Genomic DNA, 20420 nt, shown 5'->3' on the forward strand with positions numbered 1-20420 from the left:
TGTTCTCCATTAAGCATGGCTGCTACAACCCACCACATTGCTTTTTTGCTGAAGTAGCCCACAGTGTCTGCTTAGCACCCTGTAGCTTTGATATGTGATTAAGATTGCTGTGAAAATATAGGCACACTCATATATATAGGCCTCATATTGGCCACAAAATGTTGTATTATACTTCTCACTTCTTTCCTGGGAGTAGGTAGCCTGTTGTATTTTATTGAACACAGAAATACTATCACTTTATAATAAATGGTTTAACTACTTCTAAGTTTCTTAAACACTTAAAGTAAGAAGAGAAAATTGAAAGGGTGACATTTTAAATTCATACTTTACTCTTTAGTAATTAGATGGACTAATTATAGATATCCAATAAGGTATTTGCTCAGTAAAATGAAATCTCAGAATAAGGTTGGTAAAGATCTGAACCTCTCCAGATCTTTAAAAAGTGATGCTTTTTGTCGGTTACTCAGGATCTCTCTTGTCATATCTTATAGGATTGTGGGATCAATAGATTTTTGGGAAAATAGATTCATGATCCCTTGCCTTCTAGCTGTGCAGCAGAAGCCATTTCTTGCTCTTGAGCAGTTGAAAAGGCAATGGGGACAGTCTTTGAGCAGAGTTCATAAATATTTCATTTTCATTTCTCTTCCCAGGAGTAGTTAGCTTTTCATTTTTAGCTTTGATCTATGAAGACATTAGCTTCTTACTTTGATGATAGATTTTTTTTTTTTTTAAGTTAGAAAAGGTGAGATAAGCTTTTCAGTCAGGAAAGAAAACTAACTCTTAGGGGAATAGCTACTTCAAAGAACAAATAGATTTTGCTGTTTTGCTAAAAAAAATAACACCTTGAATATTTACAGGGGTGAGACGAGAACTTGACATTTGGTTTCTCCAGCTACTCCTGGCATTTTGTTCCTCCTCATTTTCAGCAGAGACCCAGGTTGGATCTTACCTGCCTGTCACATAGAATCAATGGGGAACCTGCTAAGGTTGCAATTTAGTTAAGTGTTTGCGCAGGAAGTGAATGTGAAGTTGAAATATCTTTACCCTCCAGCCCTGCATTCAGTCTCAGGCTTCACAGAAGACCTTGGCCCCATCAACTCATCACCTGCCAGTCTGTACTCTTTGGAGAATATTACAAACCCCATGTCTTCCCATTTCCCTCATTAGATAATTAAAAATTGTCTGAGAAAAGCAAAGCTGTGCCATATACACTTCTGCAGTCTCCCTGGTACCTTGTATGTCCAAATTATGTCTTGGGATTGTTGTCTTACCCATTTCACAGGCAAGATTTCTTCAGCCTCCATAGTCATGACCAAGAACCTGGCAGTTAGAGGAGTTATATGGTTACTTATATGAACACTCTTTTTCTGAACCCTGAGGCTTAAGAGCATTTCAGCTCTATGGTTGCTCTGTGAAGTGATGCTTCAAATTGAATATAAACTTGAATCTATCTAAACCACACTTTACTCTAGTAAAGTAGTAGACTAAAGCAGTAGCTATAGGGCAACCAAAATTTTAATTTTGATTGTTTTGGCATATGCCTGCAGCATGTCACCATGCCTAGCAACTTAGTACTATTCTAGGGTGTGTATATATAAGAAAGGGGTAGTGACCAGTCCAGTTTTTTTGAACATTGGGGAATCAGCATTAGTACTATATGGTCATGCTGTCAGATCCCCTTAAAGCACCGATAGCTTCTCAGACTTTTATATGGCTCTGAGCTTTGGACAGCTTTGGACTCAAACCCCGTAATAAGTGTTTTTCCTCCTCCTCCTTCTCTTCCTCCTCCTCTTCTTCCTCCTCCTCTTTTTCCTCTTTCTCTTCTTTCTCCTCTTTCTCCTCCTCCTCCTCCTCTTTTTGTAAATGTGTGTGTTATGTGGAGCCTTTTCTCTTCCTTTCTCTCTTTTTCTTTTCCTAATAATTTGATTATGGGGCTAGAGAATTTGTGCAGTGGGCAAGACTTATCTCATAAGTGAGTGAGTGAAATAGCTTAATTCTGATTATCCATATTGTCCACTGAACCACCAGGAATGATCCTGAGAGCAGAGCCCTGAGCACAACTGGATGTGGTCCAACTCCCCAATTTCCCCCACCCCCTCAAAAAAAAAGGAAAGAAAAGAAAATGAAACAAAGAAAATGAGATGGCCCTTTTCATTTTTGGGTCACTTTAACTGTGCTCAGGCTTTACTCTTGGCAGTAGTCAGGGGACCTGGGTCAGTGCTGTGCAAGGCAAGCAACCCAACCCACCATACTATTGTTCCAGCCCTGAAACCACTCATTTTTTTTGTTTATTACACTGTTTTTTTAAATTAATTAATATCTTTATTTAAACATCTTGATTACAAACATGATTGTGATTGGATTTCAGTCATGTAAAGAGCACTCCCCTTCACCAGTGCAACATTCCCATCACCAACGCCCAAATCTCCCTCCTCCCCACCCTACCCCCACCTCTAGACAGACATTCTACTTCATTCACATTGTTATGATAGTTCTCAATGTAGTTATTTCTCTAACTGCACTCATCACTCTTTGTGGTGAGCTTCATGTAGTGAGCTGGAACTTTTAGCCCTCCTCTATGAAAATTATTGCAAGAATGTCTTTTATTTATCTTAAGATCCATAGATGAGTGAGACTATTCTGCATCTATCTCTCTCCCTCTGACTTATTTTACTCAGCATAATAGATTCCATGTACAACCACATATAGGAAAATTTTATGTCTTCATCTCTCCTGACGGCTGCATAACATTCTATTGTGTATATGTACCACAGTTTCTTTAGCCATTCATCTGTTGAAGGGCATCTTGGTTGTTTCCAGAGTCTGGCTATTGTAAATAGTGCTGCAATGAATATAGGTGTGAGGAAGGGATTTTTGTATTGTATTTTTGTATTTCTAGGGTATATCCCTAGAAGTAGAAGTGGTATAGCTGGGTCATATGGGAGCTCAATTTTCAGTTTATGGAGGAGTCTTTATATTGCTTTTCATAAAAGTTGGACTAGATGGGATTCCCATCAGTAGTGGATAAGAATTCCTTTCTCTCCACATCCCCGCCAGCACTGTTTGTTCTCAATCTTTGTGGTATGCGCCAATCTCTGTGATACCACTCATTTATTATCATCAAGAAAGCATGATTTCATTTCCCCTGTTTGAGTAATGAAAATAAAGTGGTCATTGTTAGTAATAGTGTAGATTAAAATAAAACCAATTTAGTTTCTTTTCTCTAGTAGAGTATTTTTCAAGCAGAATATTCTTAAAGGGGGGGTCAGTATAAGATGCCAACTGGTAAAATAGGGTAGGAGGGGGGCACTGGAAGGAAACAAGATGGAAAGGAACCATGATTTGCTAAATGTTGAGATAATATTTTTCAATAATATTTTTTTATTTTTTTTTTTGGCCACACCCGGTGATGCTCAGGAGTAACTCCTGGCTATGTGCTCAGAAATTGCTCCTGGCTTAGGGAGGACATATGGGATGCTGGGAGATCAAACTGTGGTCTGTCCTAGGTTAGCACGTGCAGGGCAAAACGCCCTATTGCTTGTGTCACTGCTCGGGCCCCATTTTTCGATTTTTTTTTTATTTCAAAGCAGACACTGGCTTTAAAGAGAAATATTACTTTCGAATATGTAACATAAAGGTGAGCTAGGAACCCAAGGCCAGACAATGAATTATTCTGCATTGTCTGGGTTTGGATGGCATTATAAGTGTTCAGTCAGTTTCTGATCTGAGGGAAGATCAAATCTACCACGCTTGTTTCACCATCAGAAATGTATAACATTTTCTTCTTTCTCTTGGTAGCTCTAATATCTAGATAAATTTACCGTTTGTGGCAAAAACATTCTTCTTTGCTCTCCTGAGGGCCTTTGGTCTTCTGTGGAGAGACAGTAGCCTAATTGATTGATGGCTCCAAGCTCTAGCTGAAATAGAAGCTGAATAGGAAAAAGATCTACACTCTCTTTGTGGGCCCAAACAGACAGCGTTATTAGACACAATTGTGCATTCATTTATTAGAAGATGTTATACCTCAAAGGGAACAGGGCACTGAAATGAAATTTGTATAGAGGACAAACAACCCAGGGCAAGAGCTAACAGGAACTCTGGGCAAATATTTTTTTGGTTTAAATAGAGCATTAGAGATCTGGGTTGCGTCTCCATTGTGGTTTATTTTTGATTTCTAGATTGTTGTTGGAGACAAAGTTGTTCTGATGCCTGTGAATGCTGGGCAGCCGCTGCATGCCAGCAACATAGAACTTCTGGATAATCCAGGGTGCAAAGAGGTAAGTCGGGGACAAATGGGGTGTGTTGATTTTCTCTTAAAAGAGTAAAAGTCATACTGTTTCTACATTTCCTGAACAAAGTTAAGGTCCATGTAGACGTGCTTAGCTGTGGCTAGTTTTGGGTGATCCTTTGACGGTATTTGCATTGACATATACATTCCTATTGTCTGATGTCATCTTGTTTCTTTTTTCATTAATGAAAGTAATGATTTCTGGCATGAATTGGAACCTATAGTCTTATGGTCTAACATTTCTCTTTTAGGTGAATGCTGTCAATTGCAACACTAGCTGGAAAATCACTTTGTTCATGAAGTTTAGTTCATATCGAGAGGATGTGCTGAAAGGAGTAAGTATGTGCTCCAGGGAGCATGTGGTGGGAGCCCTGAAGTGATGCTGACTTGTGATGTCAAGTTCTGCACCGAAGCCAAAGTGGCAGGGCTTCTGTGTTAGCAGCATGCATGTTCAGCATGGCACTGCAGCTCTAAATACACATGCAGCTTGTTTCATTGAGGTTCTCCCTTGTATCTTGAAATGTACGAATAATTCGTAAGGCCAAATAGCCATAGAACTGCCCTGAGTATCAATTCCAAAAAGAACTGCCTGCTTCCCCTGCAAATCTGTGGTTTAAGCCCCTTGCTGGAAATAAAATGCTGGCCTGTTTTTTTTTTTAATCCCCCTAGGGAGATGTTGTTCGATTGTTTCATGCGGAGCAAGAGAAGTTTCTGACCTGTGATGAGTATGAGAAAAAACAGCACATCTTTCTTCGCACGACCCTGCGGCAGTCGGCCACTTCTGCAACGAGTTCAAAGGCACTCTGGGAAATTGAGGTGAGTGCATCTTTGGGTCTTCTAATCACTATATCTTAGTGAAGCATTTTCTAGCTCCTGAACATTTTATTTTATTGCCATGGCTTCGTTTATGACAGACAACGGAGCCATGAGCCAGCTGCCCTTTCCGTGCCAGACCAGTGTGAGAATGCTCTTTCTCACTGCTCTGCTGCTTCTTTTTCTCTCTCTTCTTTGACAAGGTTACACCTAGATTTCCTTTAAGAGTCCTTTAAATTAAACATCACTTTAAATATGTATCATGGGGACCAGAGAGATGATCGTATAGGAGTTTGAGCAATTGCCTTGCATGTAGTCCATCAGTTTAAGTCCTGGCACTGCAGATGGTCCGGTCCCCTAAGCACTGGTGGGAGTAGCTTATGACTACTGCCCATGTGGCCAAAATCCACGTCTCTGTCCCTTTGTGATATGTCAAACTGGGGGCTGGGACCCACATGCCTCTGGTGTCAGTGATTCTGATACTTGGTGTCCTTAAACTAGCTGGAACTAGCCATTACCTAATACACTACAGTGTATACTGCTGGGCCTGACCACTCTCCTGTAACAGCATGTATTTTGTGACATTTCAAGTAATAACCTACCATGACATTTTGGATATTATTTATATGTTCTTGTGATTAAAAATTAATAAAGTGGAGCAGGAGTGATCGTTCAGGAGGCTGAATGTTTGATGCATGCTTTGCATGCAGAAGGCTCAGGTTCCTTATCTGTTTGGTGGGTGCATTTGGGTTTGAGAGAAATGGGGCAAGAAGTGGCTTGGAAAATGTTTTGTGCAAATGTAGGAAAATTTAAAAGCAGGAGGGTCTAGGTAATATCTTGCGCTGGCAATGGTAATACTTATTAGCTTGTGGCCACAGAGGGGCTGAGTGTGGAACAAGTTTCTGCCAACATATGTTGGCACCATGGAGGCCAGGTAGTCCCTCCCAGTACTATTAGGATTATGGGCAGTTTCTGATAATCTTGGCCTGAGTTGCAATGTAACTGTGGGCATTTGTTTTGAACCATCTTTCACATTGGCCATAAATCACTAGGAAGAACTCCTGAACCTCTTAAGCACTGCTGGAATGGGTGGGTCCTTGCCTTAGCAATAAACAAAAAGAAAGAGAAGGGACTGGAATAGAAGTTGGGATAATAAGGCAGACTTGAAACAGAAATGAGGAAGTGCAGTTGTGCCAATGAAATGAGTTTAACCAGCATGTCTGAGTCATGAGGGGGCTTAGACTGGATGAATCATGTCAGAAACCCCTACTTAGAACTGTGCTGGGCCCCAGGGTTCATCTCTAGTGATCAAAAAAGGTGAGTCCTTCAGTATATTTGGAGACCACTTTCTTTACCAAATGAGGGGAATTGAGGTCACCCCCCCAAACCCACATGATGTTTTTATGGGAAATCTATTCACAGTAACTCTGTGAATTAGAGCAAGACTGAGGGTGAACACCAGCCCCAAATAGATACAGGCTTAAAATGTGCATTTTTTTTTTTTATATCTCGGGTTTCTTGTCATATTACTATGAATGTTTTCTCATAGACTGATCATGTAAGGTATTTAATTAATTCAACACCAGGAGTTTCCTGTCTTTGTAAAGTTTGCCTTTAGTCTGTCAGTGCCTGGCTTGTTTTAGTCAGTTGGAAGTTGGAAGAAGGTAGAAATTTTTACTCTTCTTGTGCATATATTTACATGTTATTTATATATAAATATATAATATATAGTATGTTTATTTATATATTTATGTGTAAACATATAATATGTAAATACATATTTATATATTATTATATATATTATATAGCTGCAGCTATACTGAAATCCTTTCCAAAGTGCTTCTTTGGAAGTGCAGTGAGGTACTAAACAGTTGGGATGAGAACTGCTCAGTTGTTTGAGACAAGGTCATGAGTTCATTGAAGCTTCCCGTTCCCTTATGAGTGTCTGAGTGTCTGTTAGAAGCCACTAGAGTCATAGATGAAAGGCCATATAGCATGGCTGTGAAGTGAAGCAGTGAGTATCTGTCATGGGATGTGTCTTTCTGAAGGAGACTGAGAAAAGTTTGGTCCTGGGAAGTTTTTTAATGGCGTGTGTGTGTGTGTGTGTGTGTGTGTGTATTGGTCCTGGGAAGTTTTTTAATGGTGTGTGTGTGTGTGTGTGTGTGTGTGTGTGTTTGTGTGTATTGGTCCTGGGAAATTTCTGTGTGTGTGTGTGTGTGTGTGTGTGTGTGTATCTCAGCGGGCTGGGAAGTTTCTTAATGTGTGTATAGGTGTGTGTGTGTGTGTGTGTGTGTGTGTGTGTGTGTGTGTGTATCTCAGCAGGCGGGGCTCTGGACTGGTGACTGTGTCCTGCCCTCCTCAGCCTGTGGCCTGGTCTCTCCTCAGATCCTCCTACTGGAGCATTTCCATAGGATGAGTCCCCTGGAGTTCATGAGTTTACTAGAACTGGTCATGAGCTGAGACTTTATATACTTTAATTTCCTTTGTGAGAGGAGGGGCTACTCCTGACTCTGTGCTCAGGGCGGAAGAATCCTTCTGGCGGTCCTAAGGGGAACATGTAGTATTAGGTATTAATCTCAGGGCTCCTGCATGTAAAACCAGTGCTCCAGTTCATGGGGACATCTCTCCCACCCCAGACTTTGTTCACTCTAAAGGATTTTTATAAGTTTCGTTTTTTTTTTATTTTTTTTATTTTTTGGTTTGTTTGTGTTTTGTTTTTGGGTCACACCCAGCACCGCTCAGGGGTTACTCCTGACTCTACGCTCAGGAATCATCCCTGGCAGGCTCGGGGGACCATATGGGATGCCGAGATTGGAATGCTCTACCTCCGGCCCCATAAGTTTTGTTTTTAAACTTCATTGATTGATTGATTGATTGATTGGTTTTTGGGCCACACCCTGTAGCACTCAGGGGTTACTCCTGGCTCTGCGTTCAGAAATCGCCTCTGGCGATTACAAGGTAAAAAATCAGTCCCTTCACTAGTGTCCACCTCTCTCCACTAATGTCCCCTGTTTCTCTCCCATCTTCAAGTCTGCCTCTGTGATGGGCACTTTCTAAATAGATTTTCAGCTCTGGCATACAGAGTCTGAGACTGGTGCAGGAGTGAGTGCGGAAGTGGGTGGTGAGGGAGAATCAAGGTTGCCTGGTGGATGAACTGGGGTCTCACCTCTTCCCAGCAATCCTATGAATGAGGCCACTTATATCAGCAGCTGCTGATGTTCCAGTACTTGCTGTGGTCATTGCTATAACTTGGGGTGCTGAGACACAGAGATGGCTATATTAGAGCTGTAAAAAGCTGAATTTTGCATCTGCATCAAACCACCTTCTCTATCTACTGTTCAATTATTCCTGTGCTCAAGAGCTTGAGGTTCATTCTCCATGCAGATCCTGGGGGCTCCTCCCTGGGCTGTGTGTTCAGAGCCCTCCTTTGATCTTTTCATATGCCAGTCTTCTTCTCTTGCCCTTTTGTATCCCCGAGCCTATCAATTACCGTGTACAACTTCTCTGCTTCTCTGTTCCTTGTTTCTGGGCACTTGCCAAATCTGTTTTATTGGAAGCTCTGGTCTGAGTCATTGCTGTTTCCCTGTCAGTGGAAGAGAACCTTGCACAGAGTAGGGCTTTAAGATTATTTATAAAACTGTTTTTGTGGATCATACTCTGTGATGCTCACTGTGCATAGGGATTACTCCTGGTGGGGCTCAGAGGGCCATATCAGATGTGGGGATTGAATCCGGGTTGAGCGTATACAATGTGAGCATACCAGCTGTGCTATTGCTCTCGCCCTAGTCTTAGGATCTTCTTTGAGGTCTTGTGCACTTTGGCTGTGGGTGCCAATGGGAGGCCCCGGCAGCTGGAGCACAAGGGTTCTGTCTCTTGTTCCTTTGTGGGGATCTTTGTCCTTCTGTGTACTGCCATGAGGGCATAGATTAGATCTGATGCACCTGCACTAGCAGGTGACAGCTGTAAAATAAGTCTTCACACGTTGTGAAATTATCCCACATGTGTATTTCAACCCTCAGGCTGACTGGTCTGAAGAAGGGCAGTGGTGAAGAATTAATAAACCAAGCCAGTCAGGAGAGTCATGGAGTCAGTCTGATTTTTTGCCTTGTAATATCTCTGAGTGTGCCAAAATTAGACTGCTCTTTCTTTTTTTTGGCCACACATGGTGATGCTCAGGGGTTACTCCTGGCTATGTGCTCAGAAATTGCTCCTGGCTTGGGGGGACCATATGGGACGCGGGGGTGGGGTGATAGAACCAAGTGCTGGCAGACACCTTACCTCTAGCGCCCCCATGCTGGCCCCTGACTGCTCTTTCTTTATTAAACCAATATCTATTCAACCTTGCAGACCTGAGTGGAGCAGTAAGATCCAAGTGAACATTTGCATATCAAAGGGCTAGGTGAAAAGGAAAAAGGAAGATGGAGAACACCTTTGTTTTGAGTTAATAGATGGGTGTCATATTACAACAGCCAGGGGACCTGCCTCTTCCACCCCAGCTGCCTGTTAACTATTTCTGTCTTCATGTCTCATCTAGGTGGTCCATCATGACCCGTGCCGTGGAGGTGCTGGACAGTGGAACAGCTTGTTCAGATTCAAACATCTTGCAACTGGGAACTATTTAGCTGCTGAGGTAAGATTGGGGGAAACCCAGTGGTATGGAATCTATGACTATGGGAGGGATGCTAGACTTCTCTGAAAAAAGTGGCCTATGCAGAAATCATTGTCCACATTTGCTGCCCGTCATGTTCTAGAAGGACATAACCATTGTTGTAAAAAATGCCACTGTTAATTCAGACTTTAAATTGATCTGGTCTGGGGCTAAAGGAGTAACTCATGAAACAGTACACACCTGCCACTGTGAGACCCTGACTTCGTTTGTAACTCTAAGAAACAAAAACCATGATCTTTGTCTTTGGATGTAAATAGTAGTCATGGCCCAACCCTGTCTGCTTATGTCAGACCTGGCAGAATGGTCCCCTGGTTTGCACATGAGGGTGTGTATCTTGTGTTCTGTTCAGCTGAGACTATTTTGTGCAAGGGGACTGATTGGTTAACCAATGTAGTAGGTGGCCTTGGTGGTGTGTGTCATGTTATGATCAGGTCTATCAACTCAGTGGTCTGTGGTGTTTTGACTTTTTCTGCTCATCAGAGAGGAAATGTTTTCTTCTGGGACAGCAAGCTGACCTAAAGCTGTCACTGTAAAGGGTAGAAACATGCAAAGGTCTTTTCTGGCTCTACTAAATGCACATTACAGTTTCATAGATGTGACTTCAGGTTCCATTATCAGCAGTTAGACAGCAGTGTAGATAGAGCTATCAATCCCCAAACACGAGCTATCAGAGGTATAAAAAGGTCGGTTCATTTGGTTTCCCTTCATTCTGTGGCTGCTTATCAACATGTTTCTTTCCCAGGATGTTAAATGAGACTTTTTAGAATGACTCAATTTTAGGATTTGGTTGCTGAGGGGGGTTGGGAAGAAAGTAGGACTGCAGAGTTGATGGGAACAAGGCACCAGGGACTCAGTAATGTTGGACTCTATGGAACGTGAAAGACCTACACCAGTGGGCAACATGTCATCTGTCTGACTCCATTTGTGTTTGGGTTCAACTTTCTCAGTGGAACTTGTTATCTGCAGTGGACTGTTTTCCCTTGCATCCCTACTGTGTTCCTAGCACCAAGGACAGAGCCTGGTACATTGAAAACTATTTTGTGTGGACTTGACAGGTAGTTTAGTATAGAGAAGCCATTTTGATTTGCATGAAGTTAGAGGCATTTGGAATCAAATGTGGGCAAATGAATCTCACTAAGCTCCAATTTCTTATGCTGGAATGGGGATAATGACAGTTATTTACTTAATAAGACTATTAAGACAATTAAATGAAGTGAAGTGCTTGGCACAGTTGTGAATATTCAGTCAGTTTTGCTGACACAATTGATGTTTTTGTGTGATAAATAGGAATAAGTGGTTATTTTTACTTTTAAAACATCTGACTTGGTATTTATGAATCTGTTTCACTAATAAGCAACTTTAGAATTTATGGGCTATTTACTCTCTGAGTGTTATGAAGCAACTTATTTTGAAAAGGGATTCTCTGAAGGAAAAATAAACAGTCAGAGAAAGATCCTTGTTGAAAATCAGGGGCCAGAGTGATAGCATGGAGGTAAGGCATTTGTCTTGCATGCAGAAGGATGATGCTTCGAATCCTGGCATCCCATATGGTCCCCCAAGCCTGCCAGGAGCGATTTCTGAGCATAGAACCAGGAGTAACCCCTGAGTGCTGCCAGGTGTGACCCAAAAACCAAATAAAATAAAATAAAATAAGCTAAGCATCAATGGGTTGAGGCAGTCTCTTGATGGCTAGAGCACAGGCTTTTACATCTGGGAGCCCTAGGGTCACCCCACAACACACAGTCCTACAGCACTACAGTATGTGGCCCAACATTAAAAAAGAAGCAAGAAATGAAAAAAAAGCTGAGTCACTCATCTGTAAAAGATAAGAAATAGAATTAATTTTTTTTTGGGTTTTATTTTAGTGCCTCTTTTCCTAAATTCACTGTTCAAAGTATTATTTTAGCTACTGATATTCTGTCAAAGCTGGCATGATTAAACATGGTTAGTTTTCCTTGTCAGTTTCTACAATTAAAGCTGAGTCATTCAAATGAGCTTATTAAGAATGAAATAACTCATTCACATGAATGAAATTCCAGGACCTCAATATATAAGTTCACTAAATGTTAAAAACTACAAGTCAGTTTATCCTCGGAGACTTGGGTAGACTGTCTTCTCTCCCCAGAACACATCCTCCATGGCAGACATTCTTTTATCTTCAACTCCACTTATGAACCTGCCATACTGGAGGATCCTGATATTGACCCTTATTTTAGGGTACAGCATTTTTGTGATGGCAAGGTGAAAGAAAAAAAGAAGATTTAAAAAACTCATAGATGTTTATGTGCGTGCATGCACATGTGTGTGTGTACTGCACCTAGCAATGCTCAGGGATTAGTCCTGGCTTTGTGCTCAGAGGTCAGTTTTAGCAGGACTGGGGACTATATTTGGTGATGGGGATTGAATCTGGGTCAGTTGCATGCAAGACAAAGCTGCTGTATTATTTCTCCCCTAATATCAGGACATGGGATGCTTGGAACCTGTTTTTAGGGATATATTTTTTAAACCTGGTATGCTAGTTGCTTCTCTGCAGTATCCAGAAGACACTAGCAAAAGAGAAGCCATAACCTCCAAATTCTGAACTCCAGGAGTTGGAGCTTGACACCCCACCTCTACCCCCTTAGCCATCCGTGAAGCTCGCACATGCTCCTGGTCCAATCCCATAGCAGGATGCATTATGGGAAGAATGGTGGTTGTAATCACTAACTCTGGGTAAAAATGAAAAGAATATCCAATCTCATAACCTGCTCTGTAGTCTGCCTACAAAAGCTGTTGAAAATCACATATTATGCTTTCATTGTTTTTCTTTTGAAACATGCTCAGGTCTTTTATTTCCAGACATGGTTCATATCATAGAAGTGCATGGTGGGGATCTAATTAAGCACTTTTCAATATTTCCACCTACATGACTTACTTCCTCGCATGGTGTCTATACATGTAGGCAAGAAAAGCTTATAATAAAAGGCTTTTATTTTCAGTGTTTCAATTTTCTTTCTAATATTTAGATATGAGCCACACCTACTGGGATGTTGGAAAGAGCTCAGAAATAATCATTTGGACCCCATCACTGAGATTTTACACATTTGGGAGTGAGTGTTACTTGAATGACTCAAAAACACCTAGCAGGTTGAGAAAGGATGGTGATTCAAATCCCAGCACCCCATATGGTCCCCCGAGCCTGCCAGGAGCGATTTCTGAGCATAGAGCCAGGAGTAACCCCTGAGTGCTGCAGGGTGTGACCCAGAAAACCAGCCCCACCCCCCAAAAAAAGTTGACCTCTTAGGGCCTTTCTGCTGAGGAATCAGCTTCCCTCTAGGTCAGCTATGATGCTGCAGGGCAATGTGTGTGCCTGGTACAGCCATGTCAATGTGAAGCTGGCACAGCAGGCTCCTGTTTGTAGGCTCCTGTCTTTTTGTTGTTTGTTTCTTTTTTGTTGTTTGCTTGTTTTTTGCCCATACCCGATGGTGCACAGAGGTTACTCATGGCTTTGCACTCAGAAATTATTCTTGGAGGACTTAAGAGACAAATGGAATCCAGGTATTGAACCTGGGTCGCCATGTGCAAGGCCAGTTCCCTACCCTCTATGTTACTGCTCTGGCCCCCATGCTCTCTGTTTTGATTGGCCAAGTAACAGGCAGGGCTTGGCAGTGAATGCAAAGACTGTCATTAGAGTAATTGTCAAGGGGGCATGGGCGGGACATGGGAAGGCAGGTCCTGGTGGACAGTGGAGCAGATGCTCAAGTCTGAGCCAGGAGTTTTCAGAGAAATGACAGAGGGGTCACTTCTCTGCTGAACATGTGGATAATTTGGGCTCTGCTCATGCTACTCAGACTATTGGCTTGAGGAAGTTTCTTGGATGATACCTTGGAGAAATACAGGCAGTTCTTTACAAAGACCTACTGGACACCAACGCTGTCTATGAAATACTTTGGTTTTACCCTCAAACATTAGGTGGGGGGTCTATGCTGGCCACATTTGTGCTCCTGTGGGGCTGTGCCACAGGTCCAGGAGTGACACAGCTTGGGAAGGAGTGTCCACTGGTGCTGTGAGCAGATGTGCATGCAGCAGACACAATGCACCAGACAGGGGGGTGCAAGTGAGTGTAGAAGGGGTGAGAGAAGGTGTGAAAGTGAGTGATGGCACCCGAAAGGAGGGTCTGGTTCTCCTACCATACAGTTAGGTGAAGAGAGAGCTGGGACTTTATTATTAACTTGCAGACCAGTGGTTGGTTGGGAGACTCTATGTATGTAGAGGTGGGCTGGACTGAAATAAAATTGTTACAGTGGTATCAAGTGAAGCGCTCACTCCCTCTCCCCCAGTCTTGTCAGTGTAGTCACCTCCCAGCTGGTGAACCTGCTCAGCAGTTTGGCTGGTTTGGATAGACCAGATGTGGGCTCTGTGGGCTGAGCATGTCTAGGGAATGTTCTTGGCCCACTTCAATGTTTAGAGGTGTAGGAGTGTGGATGAGGAGGCAGGAACCAAGGAGGAGCACAGTCCCAGGAAGACTCCATCCAGGGAAGTTGGGGCACAGTCCCAGCCTCTCTACTGTCCACTGCTCTGCTTAGGGGCTCAGGAGAACCAGCTGACTCATCATTTACTGACTCAAGGAAAGTGGCAAGAGGTACAGAGGTGATAGAGGAAGCATCCATTCAAGTTTAGTTTGGGGTGCTGGGGAGAGGCACTCACAGCTTAGTGCGTGGGGTCACTCGGTGGTATTGGGTTGGAGGCATGTGGTGGCAGGGTCTGAATAAAGGCATCTCATTTTTCAAAGTTGTGTTCAGCACTTTTGTGCTCCCTTCTTGATTGTCACTTTTGTAAACTGTGTAGGTGAAGATTTATCCTCAGTACAGTTTCTGCAGTGCTAGAGGGGGCTGAGGAAATGGCCCCATGTCGAATGATGGAGGAGCCAGGATTTGGGCAGGGGATGCAACTTCCGTGGGAGTCCCCCGACCCGCGGGGGTGTGGAGATGAAAGTTGCTAGTTATTAGTGGGTTCACTCGAGCAGAACCGACCTGTAAAGAAGAACTAGAGAAATTAGTAAGAAGGGCCTTCAAGACAACGCATGCTGTTCAAAAAGGGAAGTTTATTGTTGGGGGATCAGCTTTTAAGGGCTGAAACACGTCAGGGGTGTTACAAATTTTACACCAATCACAGTTACAAGCATTCATTAGCATAAACTGGGGCAGGTAGTAGGGAGGGGCAACGAGGTAGACCTGAGCACGTTTTACTAAAAGGCATAAGATTCAAACAGAGTTCTTAATAATGTTTGCTAACACAAAGGCAAACTCTATATTTTTCTTTCTGGCTGGATATATTGGGCTGCTCTGAATTACTTTATTTTTGTCTATTTCCTTTGTTCTCAAGGCATGGGCCTTTTGGTCACGTGGGTGACCAGATTAGGAATTACTGAGGTGTCCTATGTCCCAGGTTTCATCAGCTAGGCTCCCCACAGTTCCCCCTTTCCTGTAAATAATAAAAGAAGAGCAAGGTGGGTGGAGTAGCCTGTCTTAGGTCGTTTGGTGGGCTTCCAGTACTGGACATGGCAACAAGAGACCAAATTAAAAGTTTTTGTGCGCAAAATATTAGGAATGCCATGTTTGCACCCAGACACTAGCACCTAGCTATCCCCGTCATGGGCATCTCCACAGCCAGGAGCAGAGCAAGCAGGGGCGTTTAGCCAGATACTCAAAACTCCTTAAAGCTTAGAGGTATATCCAAGGCTTCAAGTTCTTCGGGGTGCATTTAGGAGAGCCACTGATATTGGACCTATACTGAACATTAGGGCAATCTCAGTAACCGGATTTTTAACAAACTTGTGAGGCGACAGAATGCCTTGGGGCCAAAGGAAAAATTAGCAAAAAGCCAATGAAAGGACCGAATTAGGTAGCAGCTTAGACAGCCAGGATGAGGTAGAGGACCAATTTTTATATCAGGACTCATCTTAATCCCTCTGTCTATTTCTATTCTCTAGACTTTCTTCCACAAGTTTAATGCTATCTTTAGCTCAGCCAAGTTTATTTTAAAAAGCAACATTTTTCTCTGAGGATGACACAAATTTTCCCCCTCCCTCAAAAAAAGTCAAATTTAAACCACGGCAGTTTTTCTGCTCTAATACTGCTAGGGATTCAACAGTTAAGTAGTGTAAACTTTTTCTAAGTTTGTAAACATTTTAACAACAGTTATAAGGCATTAACAGATTCTAGAGTATGAACCAATGAATAAATTTTTGTGCTTACACCAGTAACACCCAGGCCTTTCAATAAGGCTGGGGTGGAGGCAATGTTTGTTTTTATACTGCAGCGGGAGAGACACAAGGTTATTTTTAAGAGGTAATAAGGCAATTTTTGATTTAACAGTCAATTTAGGCATTAAAACAACCAAAACACAGTAGTCCTAGGACTAAAGAAACAAATGTAAAACAATGGGGGAGATAAACCAGTGAAACAGGCAAAAAACATTGAATTGGGGGCAATTATGAACTGAAAGGAGAAATCAACGACAAGAATTTGATTACAATTTTCAATAGGGGGAATCATATTGGGTACCAAGGGGCAAAGTTCAAGTCCCACCACTAGTTTTAAAGTTAAGCCACGTTGTTGAAGCTTCATACCGCATTGCAGAAGGTTGGTGTCGTTGGTGAAGTAAGGCAGTTCAAGGCAGCAATTTAGGCTGGTGAGGTGGGTGAATAGCAGGTACCGAAGGCGTTTGGGCGGAGGCATTGATCATGACAAGGATGAGCTGAGAAGAGGAGGGGGGTTCGGAAGACCGCGTGGGCTGGAAGGGTGAGGAAGCAGGCAGAGTTCTGAAGAGCTTAGGGCATGGGAGAGGTTGAGCTGACATTGCCAGGGGAGTTGGCTATGTTTCCGGCACCATAAAAGGGGAAGGGAAGGAACCAGAGGTGTTGTCATCGTCTTGCAAGGGAGAGTCAAGTGGAGCAAACAAATTAATGAAGCCTTGGTTCGAAGGGGGTGGTTGGAGGCAGCCAGGCAGAGTACCAAATTCAGCATTGTCAAAGGTGGAGTTAGTTAGAAACAGGTCCGCAGGAATGGCAATAGCAGGAGGGGTGACAGGCTTTTTTGAAGTGAATGAGGACAGGACTGCGGGAAGCTGCAGGAAGTCTGTCTATAAGAAAACAGCTTGGCAGGAGGCAAAATGGTTACTTGGGGGCCTATTTTTGTCAATAAAATTTTTATGAATTTAATTTTTGATATAAAAATGACATTACACAAATTTTAGAATACCATGGGAATGTTATCTGACCTCTGTTAGACTTCAGCATTCAAAAAAGGTGTTATAATTAACAATAGCCAAATTTTTTTTAAAAACTTTAAACTGAACCTAAATGATTTTTGTTAAACTTTTTAGTTATTATATTAAAGCTAGATGCTTCTTTTTTTAGCCACATTTGGCCTTATTCTTTTGGCCTTAACTTACACATAGCAGAAAGTTGGGTGATTGTAAAGTCCAGAAATTCTCCAGGGAAAAATTATTCCTGATGGCCATTTGAGAAATTTTTTGGGGTTTACCATCCCCTACTGTTTCTGCCATGCTGATAGGACAAAGCTAGCTTAGCACAGGATTTTTTAGCAAGATTTCACAGTTTGTTAGATGGCCAGACTAAGCCAGGTTAAAAAAAAATTAATTGAAATTTCAAAAATGGATAAGGCTTTAAAAATTGTATTTATCATGAAATGCAAAAATAACAAATAAACAGAACAAACAACACAAAACACAACATTGTGGCCACTTTCACGCATAACACACACACATGAACAGACAAGTGGATTTATTCAAAATTTGCATTAGAAAAATTAACAAGCGCTTTTAAATATTTAGCCGGCATGTTTGTAAAAAATTGTTAACGTAGCTGGAGTGGAACTGCTGAAAATAAATTTTAAGGTTTAGCTTTAACACAAAACATTTTTAAAACAATTCTAATTTGAAATTTAAAACATGAAGTAAACTGTAAGCAGTTAAAAAATTTTGTTAAGTGAAATGGTTAGGGGAGCACTGAAGGAGTTTTCACTCTGAAGTATGATATTATTTGCTGAAAATGAACAGGTTTGTTATAAATTGGTTTTACAGTAGAATAGTAAGACAGCTGTAATAAAGTGTTAAAATTTTTATGATTAAACACAAGAGTATGAACTATGATTATTAAAGGTATAAAAAACTGACTTTAAAAAACAACTGTTTTTACTTTGAAGACTTTAAGTGAATAATTTGTAAAGATTATATACCAAATTAGGAAGGTTAAACACATCATTTTCACCTTATTTTTTAAATACCTTAAGAATTAAAATAAATTTTCTAATAGAAATATAAAAAGACTCAGATTTTAATACTTGTGTGTACGATTAAATTTTTAAAACACCAAAAAACTTTTTTTTTTTTTTTTTTTTTTTGGGTTACACGTGGCAGCGCTTAGGAGTTACTCCTGGCTGTCTGCTCAGAAATAGCTCCTGGCAGGCCTGGGGGACCATATGGGACACCGGGATTCCAACCAACCACCTTTGGTCCTGGATCAGCTGCTTGCAAGGCAGCCGCCGCTGTGCTATCTCTCCGGGCCCCGCTGTGCTATCTTTCCGGGCCTGCTGTATAAATTTTTAAAACACCAAAAGGTTTCTCTTTGGAGGTTGCCTCTAAGAATATATTGCAGGTATTATTAGCATTTTGAAAGGATAGCTATTTATGAATGAGGCGCTCTGGGGAGCTTTGGATCTGGGGCTGCTGCCACAACACCCTTAGCCGGAGGGGCTGTGGGAGCTCCAGCAGCGAGCTAGAGCTAGGGGGGGGGGGGGAGGGGTGTCCGCCCTGCTAGCTGATAAAGCGGCAGCTGGCCAGGAGGGTGGAGGAAAGCAGCAAGTTTGTTGCTGCGTTCGCGTTCGGGAGAGCTGAGGCGACAGCTCGAAGGGAGGGGTAAATGCTGGTAGCTAGAGAGCACATTTTTTTTTTGAGTTTCCTTTGGAGAGATTGGGAGCCGGCACGGGAGGCCATTATTAAGTTTTCCTGTACATTTTTAACAATTTGCAAGCTTTTAGGGTTAAGATTTGAGTTAACAATAATGCTTTTGAGCAGATCCAAAAATTTCAACAAGTTTCTTTAACTTTTAATCTTCCTACTTCTTAGTTCCTCTTGTATATAATAATTTTTCGCCCCTTTACTCGGGCTGGTTCCCATTTTTACTCTGGGACTGTAATGGGGTGGCGGTTTTTACCTAGGCATTAGACTACTAAATTACGTTGCTTTAATTTATTTTACCTGACGTAATTCAGCTCCGGACTTGTCGCACTCTGCCACCCGATCAGATTCTGTAACTCGAGCTCCCACGTGGGCGCCACTCTGCAACTTCCGTGGGAGTCCCCCGACCCGCGGGGGTGTGGAGATGAAAGTTGCTAGTTATTAGTGGGTTCACTCGAGCAGAACCGACCTGTAAAGAAGAACTAGAGAAATTAGTAAGAAGGGCCTTCAAGACAACGCATGCTGTTCAAAAAGGGAAGTTTATTGTTGGGGGATCAGCTTTTAAGGGCTGAAACACGTCAGGGGTGTTACAAATTTTACACCAATCACAGTTACAAGCATTCATTAGCATAAACTGGGGCAGGTAGTAGGGAGGGGCAACGAGGTAGACCTGAGCACGTTTTACTAAAAGGCATAAGATTCAAACAGAGTTCTTAATAATGTTTGCTAACACAAAGGCAAACTCTATATTTTTCTTTCTGGCTGGATATATTGGGCTGCTCTGAATTACTTTATTTTTGTCTATTTCCTTTGTTCTCAAGGCATGGGCCTTTTGGTCACGTGGGTGACCAGATTAGGAATTACTGAGGTGTCCTATGTCCCAGGTTTCATCAGCTAGGCTCCCCACAAGGGGAGGTGTTTGAAGCTGGTTGGAGCACCTAGAACTTAGTGGGCAGAACCACAGACTCAAGCCTGGAAGGATCTGGGATGTCAGAACAGAGTATCTGTTGGGTCTAGCAGACTCCTGGCCTGGCCATGATATATCCTGAGAGTGTATCAAAGGGAGCATAGGCAGAGGGTAGAAGAGGGGTGAGAGAGCCAGGAGCATGCAGGTGCAGACTGGGATAGGGAGACCCAAGTCCAGGATTGGGGGAAGCCCTCAGCTTGACATCTAGAAAGTCCATGTAAAGGCGTGAGATCAGTGGCATAAGGGCACAAATTGTTGGAGCAATTTCCATCAAGGATTCCTATTACTTCTAGGTTTTATGGCTTCTCCACTTAAGTAGCTTTTTACATTTGAAAAGCTGCTCAGTGGTGCTTCAGGCATTGGTGGTGCATTGCATCAGTGGACTCTGGAGTCACCATGGAGATGATGTATCTGTGGGAGCAGCAGTGAGAGCTTAGAGGAATGGGGACACAGACCGCTATCCACTGTCTATTGACCTGTGACATGAAATCCATTTCCCAAGCCTCTGTGTATTGTGTGGTCATAAGGGAATGAAGGCAGAGAAGGTGCAGCACGTGTCTGTTCCCATCCCTCTCCTGTGGGTGTTGGTGCAGGGGTATGAGGCCCAGAGCTGGGGTGTCTGTTGATTAGCTAAGTTGGTGGGGTGGGAGATCAGCTTTGTGTCTAAGAAGTAATTGCCTCAGGGTCATCACATTCCATCCAGTGAAACCATTGGCCCATCA

General features: G+C 42.4%; 1 protein-coding gene across 1 annotated transcript in view; it reads left to right on the plus strand.

Annotated features, from left to right (window-relative positions):
- Positions 1 to 20420, plus strand: part of ITPR2 (inositol 1,4,5-trisphosphate receptor type 2) — a 458186-nt gene that overhangs the window by 85790 nt on the left and 351976 nt on the right. The window contains 4 exon segments of the mRNA XM_049783873.1: positions 4179 to 4277; positions 4540 to 4623; positions 4958 to 5104; positions 9636 to 9731. Of these exon segments, the coding sequence (XP_049639830.1) occupies positions 4179 to 4277; positions 4540 to 4623; positions 4958 to 5104; positions 9636 to 9731 (426 nt within the window).

This window comes from Suncus etruscus, chromosome 11 (genome assembly GCF_024139225.1).
Source record: "Suncus etruscus isolate mSunEtr1 chromosome 11, mSunEtr1.pri.cur, whole genome shotgun sequence".
NCBI lineage: Eukaryota > Metazoa > Chordata > Mammalia > Eulipotyphla > Soricidae > Suncus > Suncus etruscus.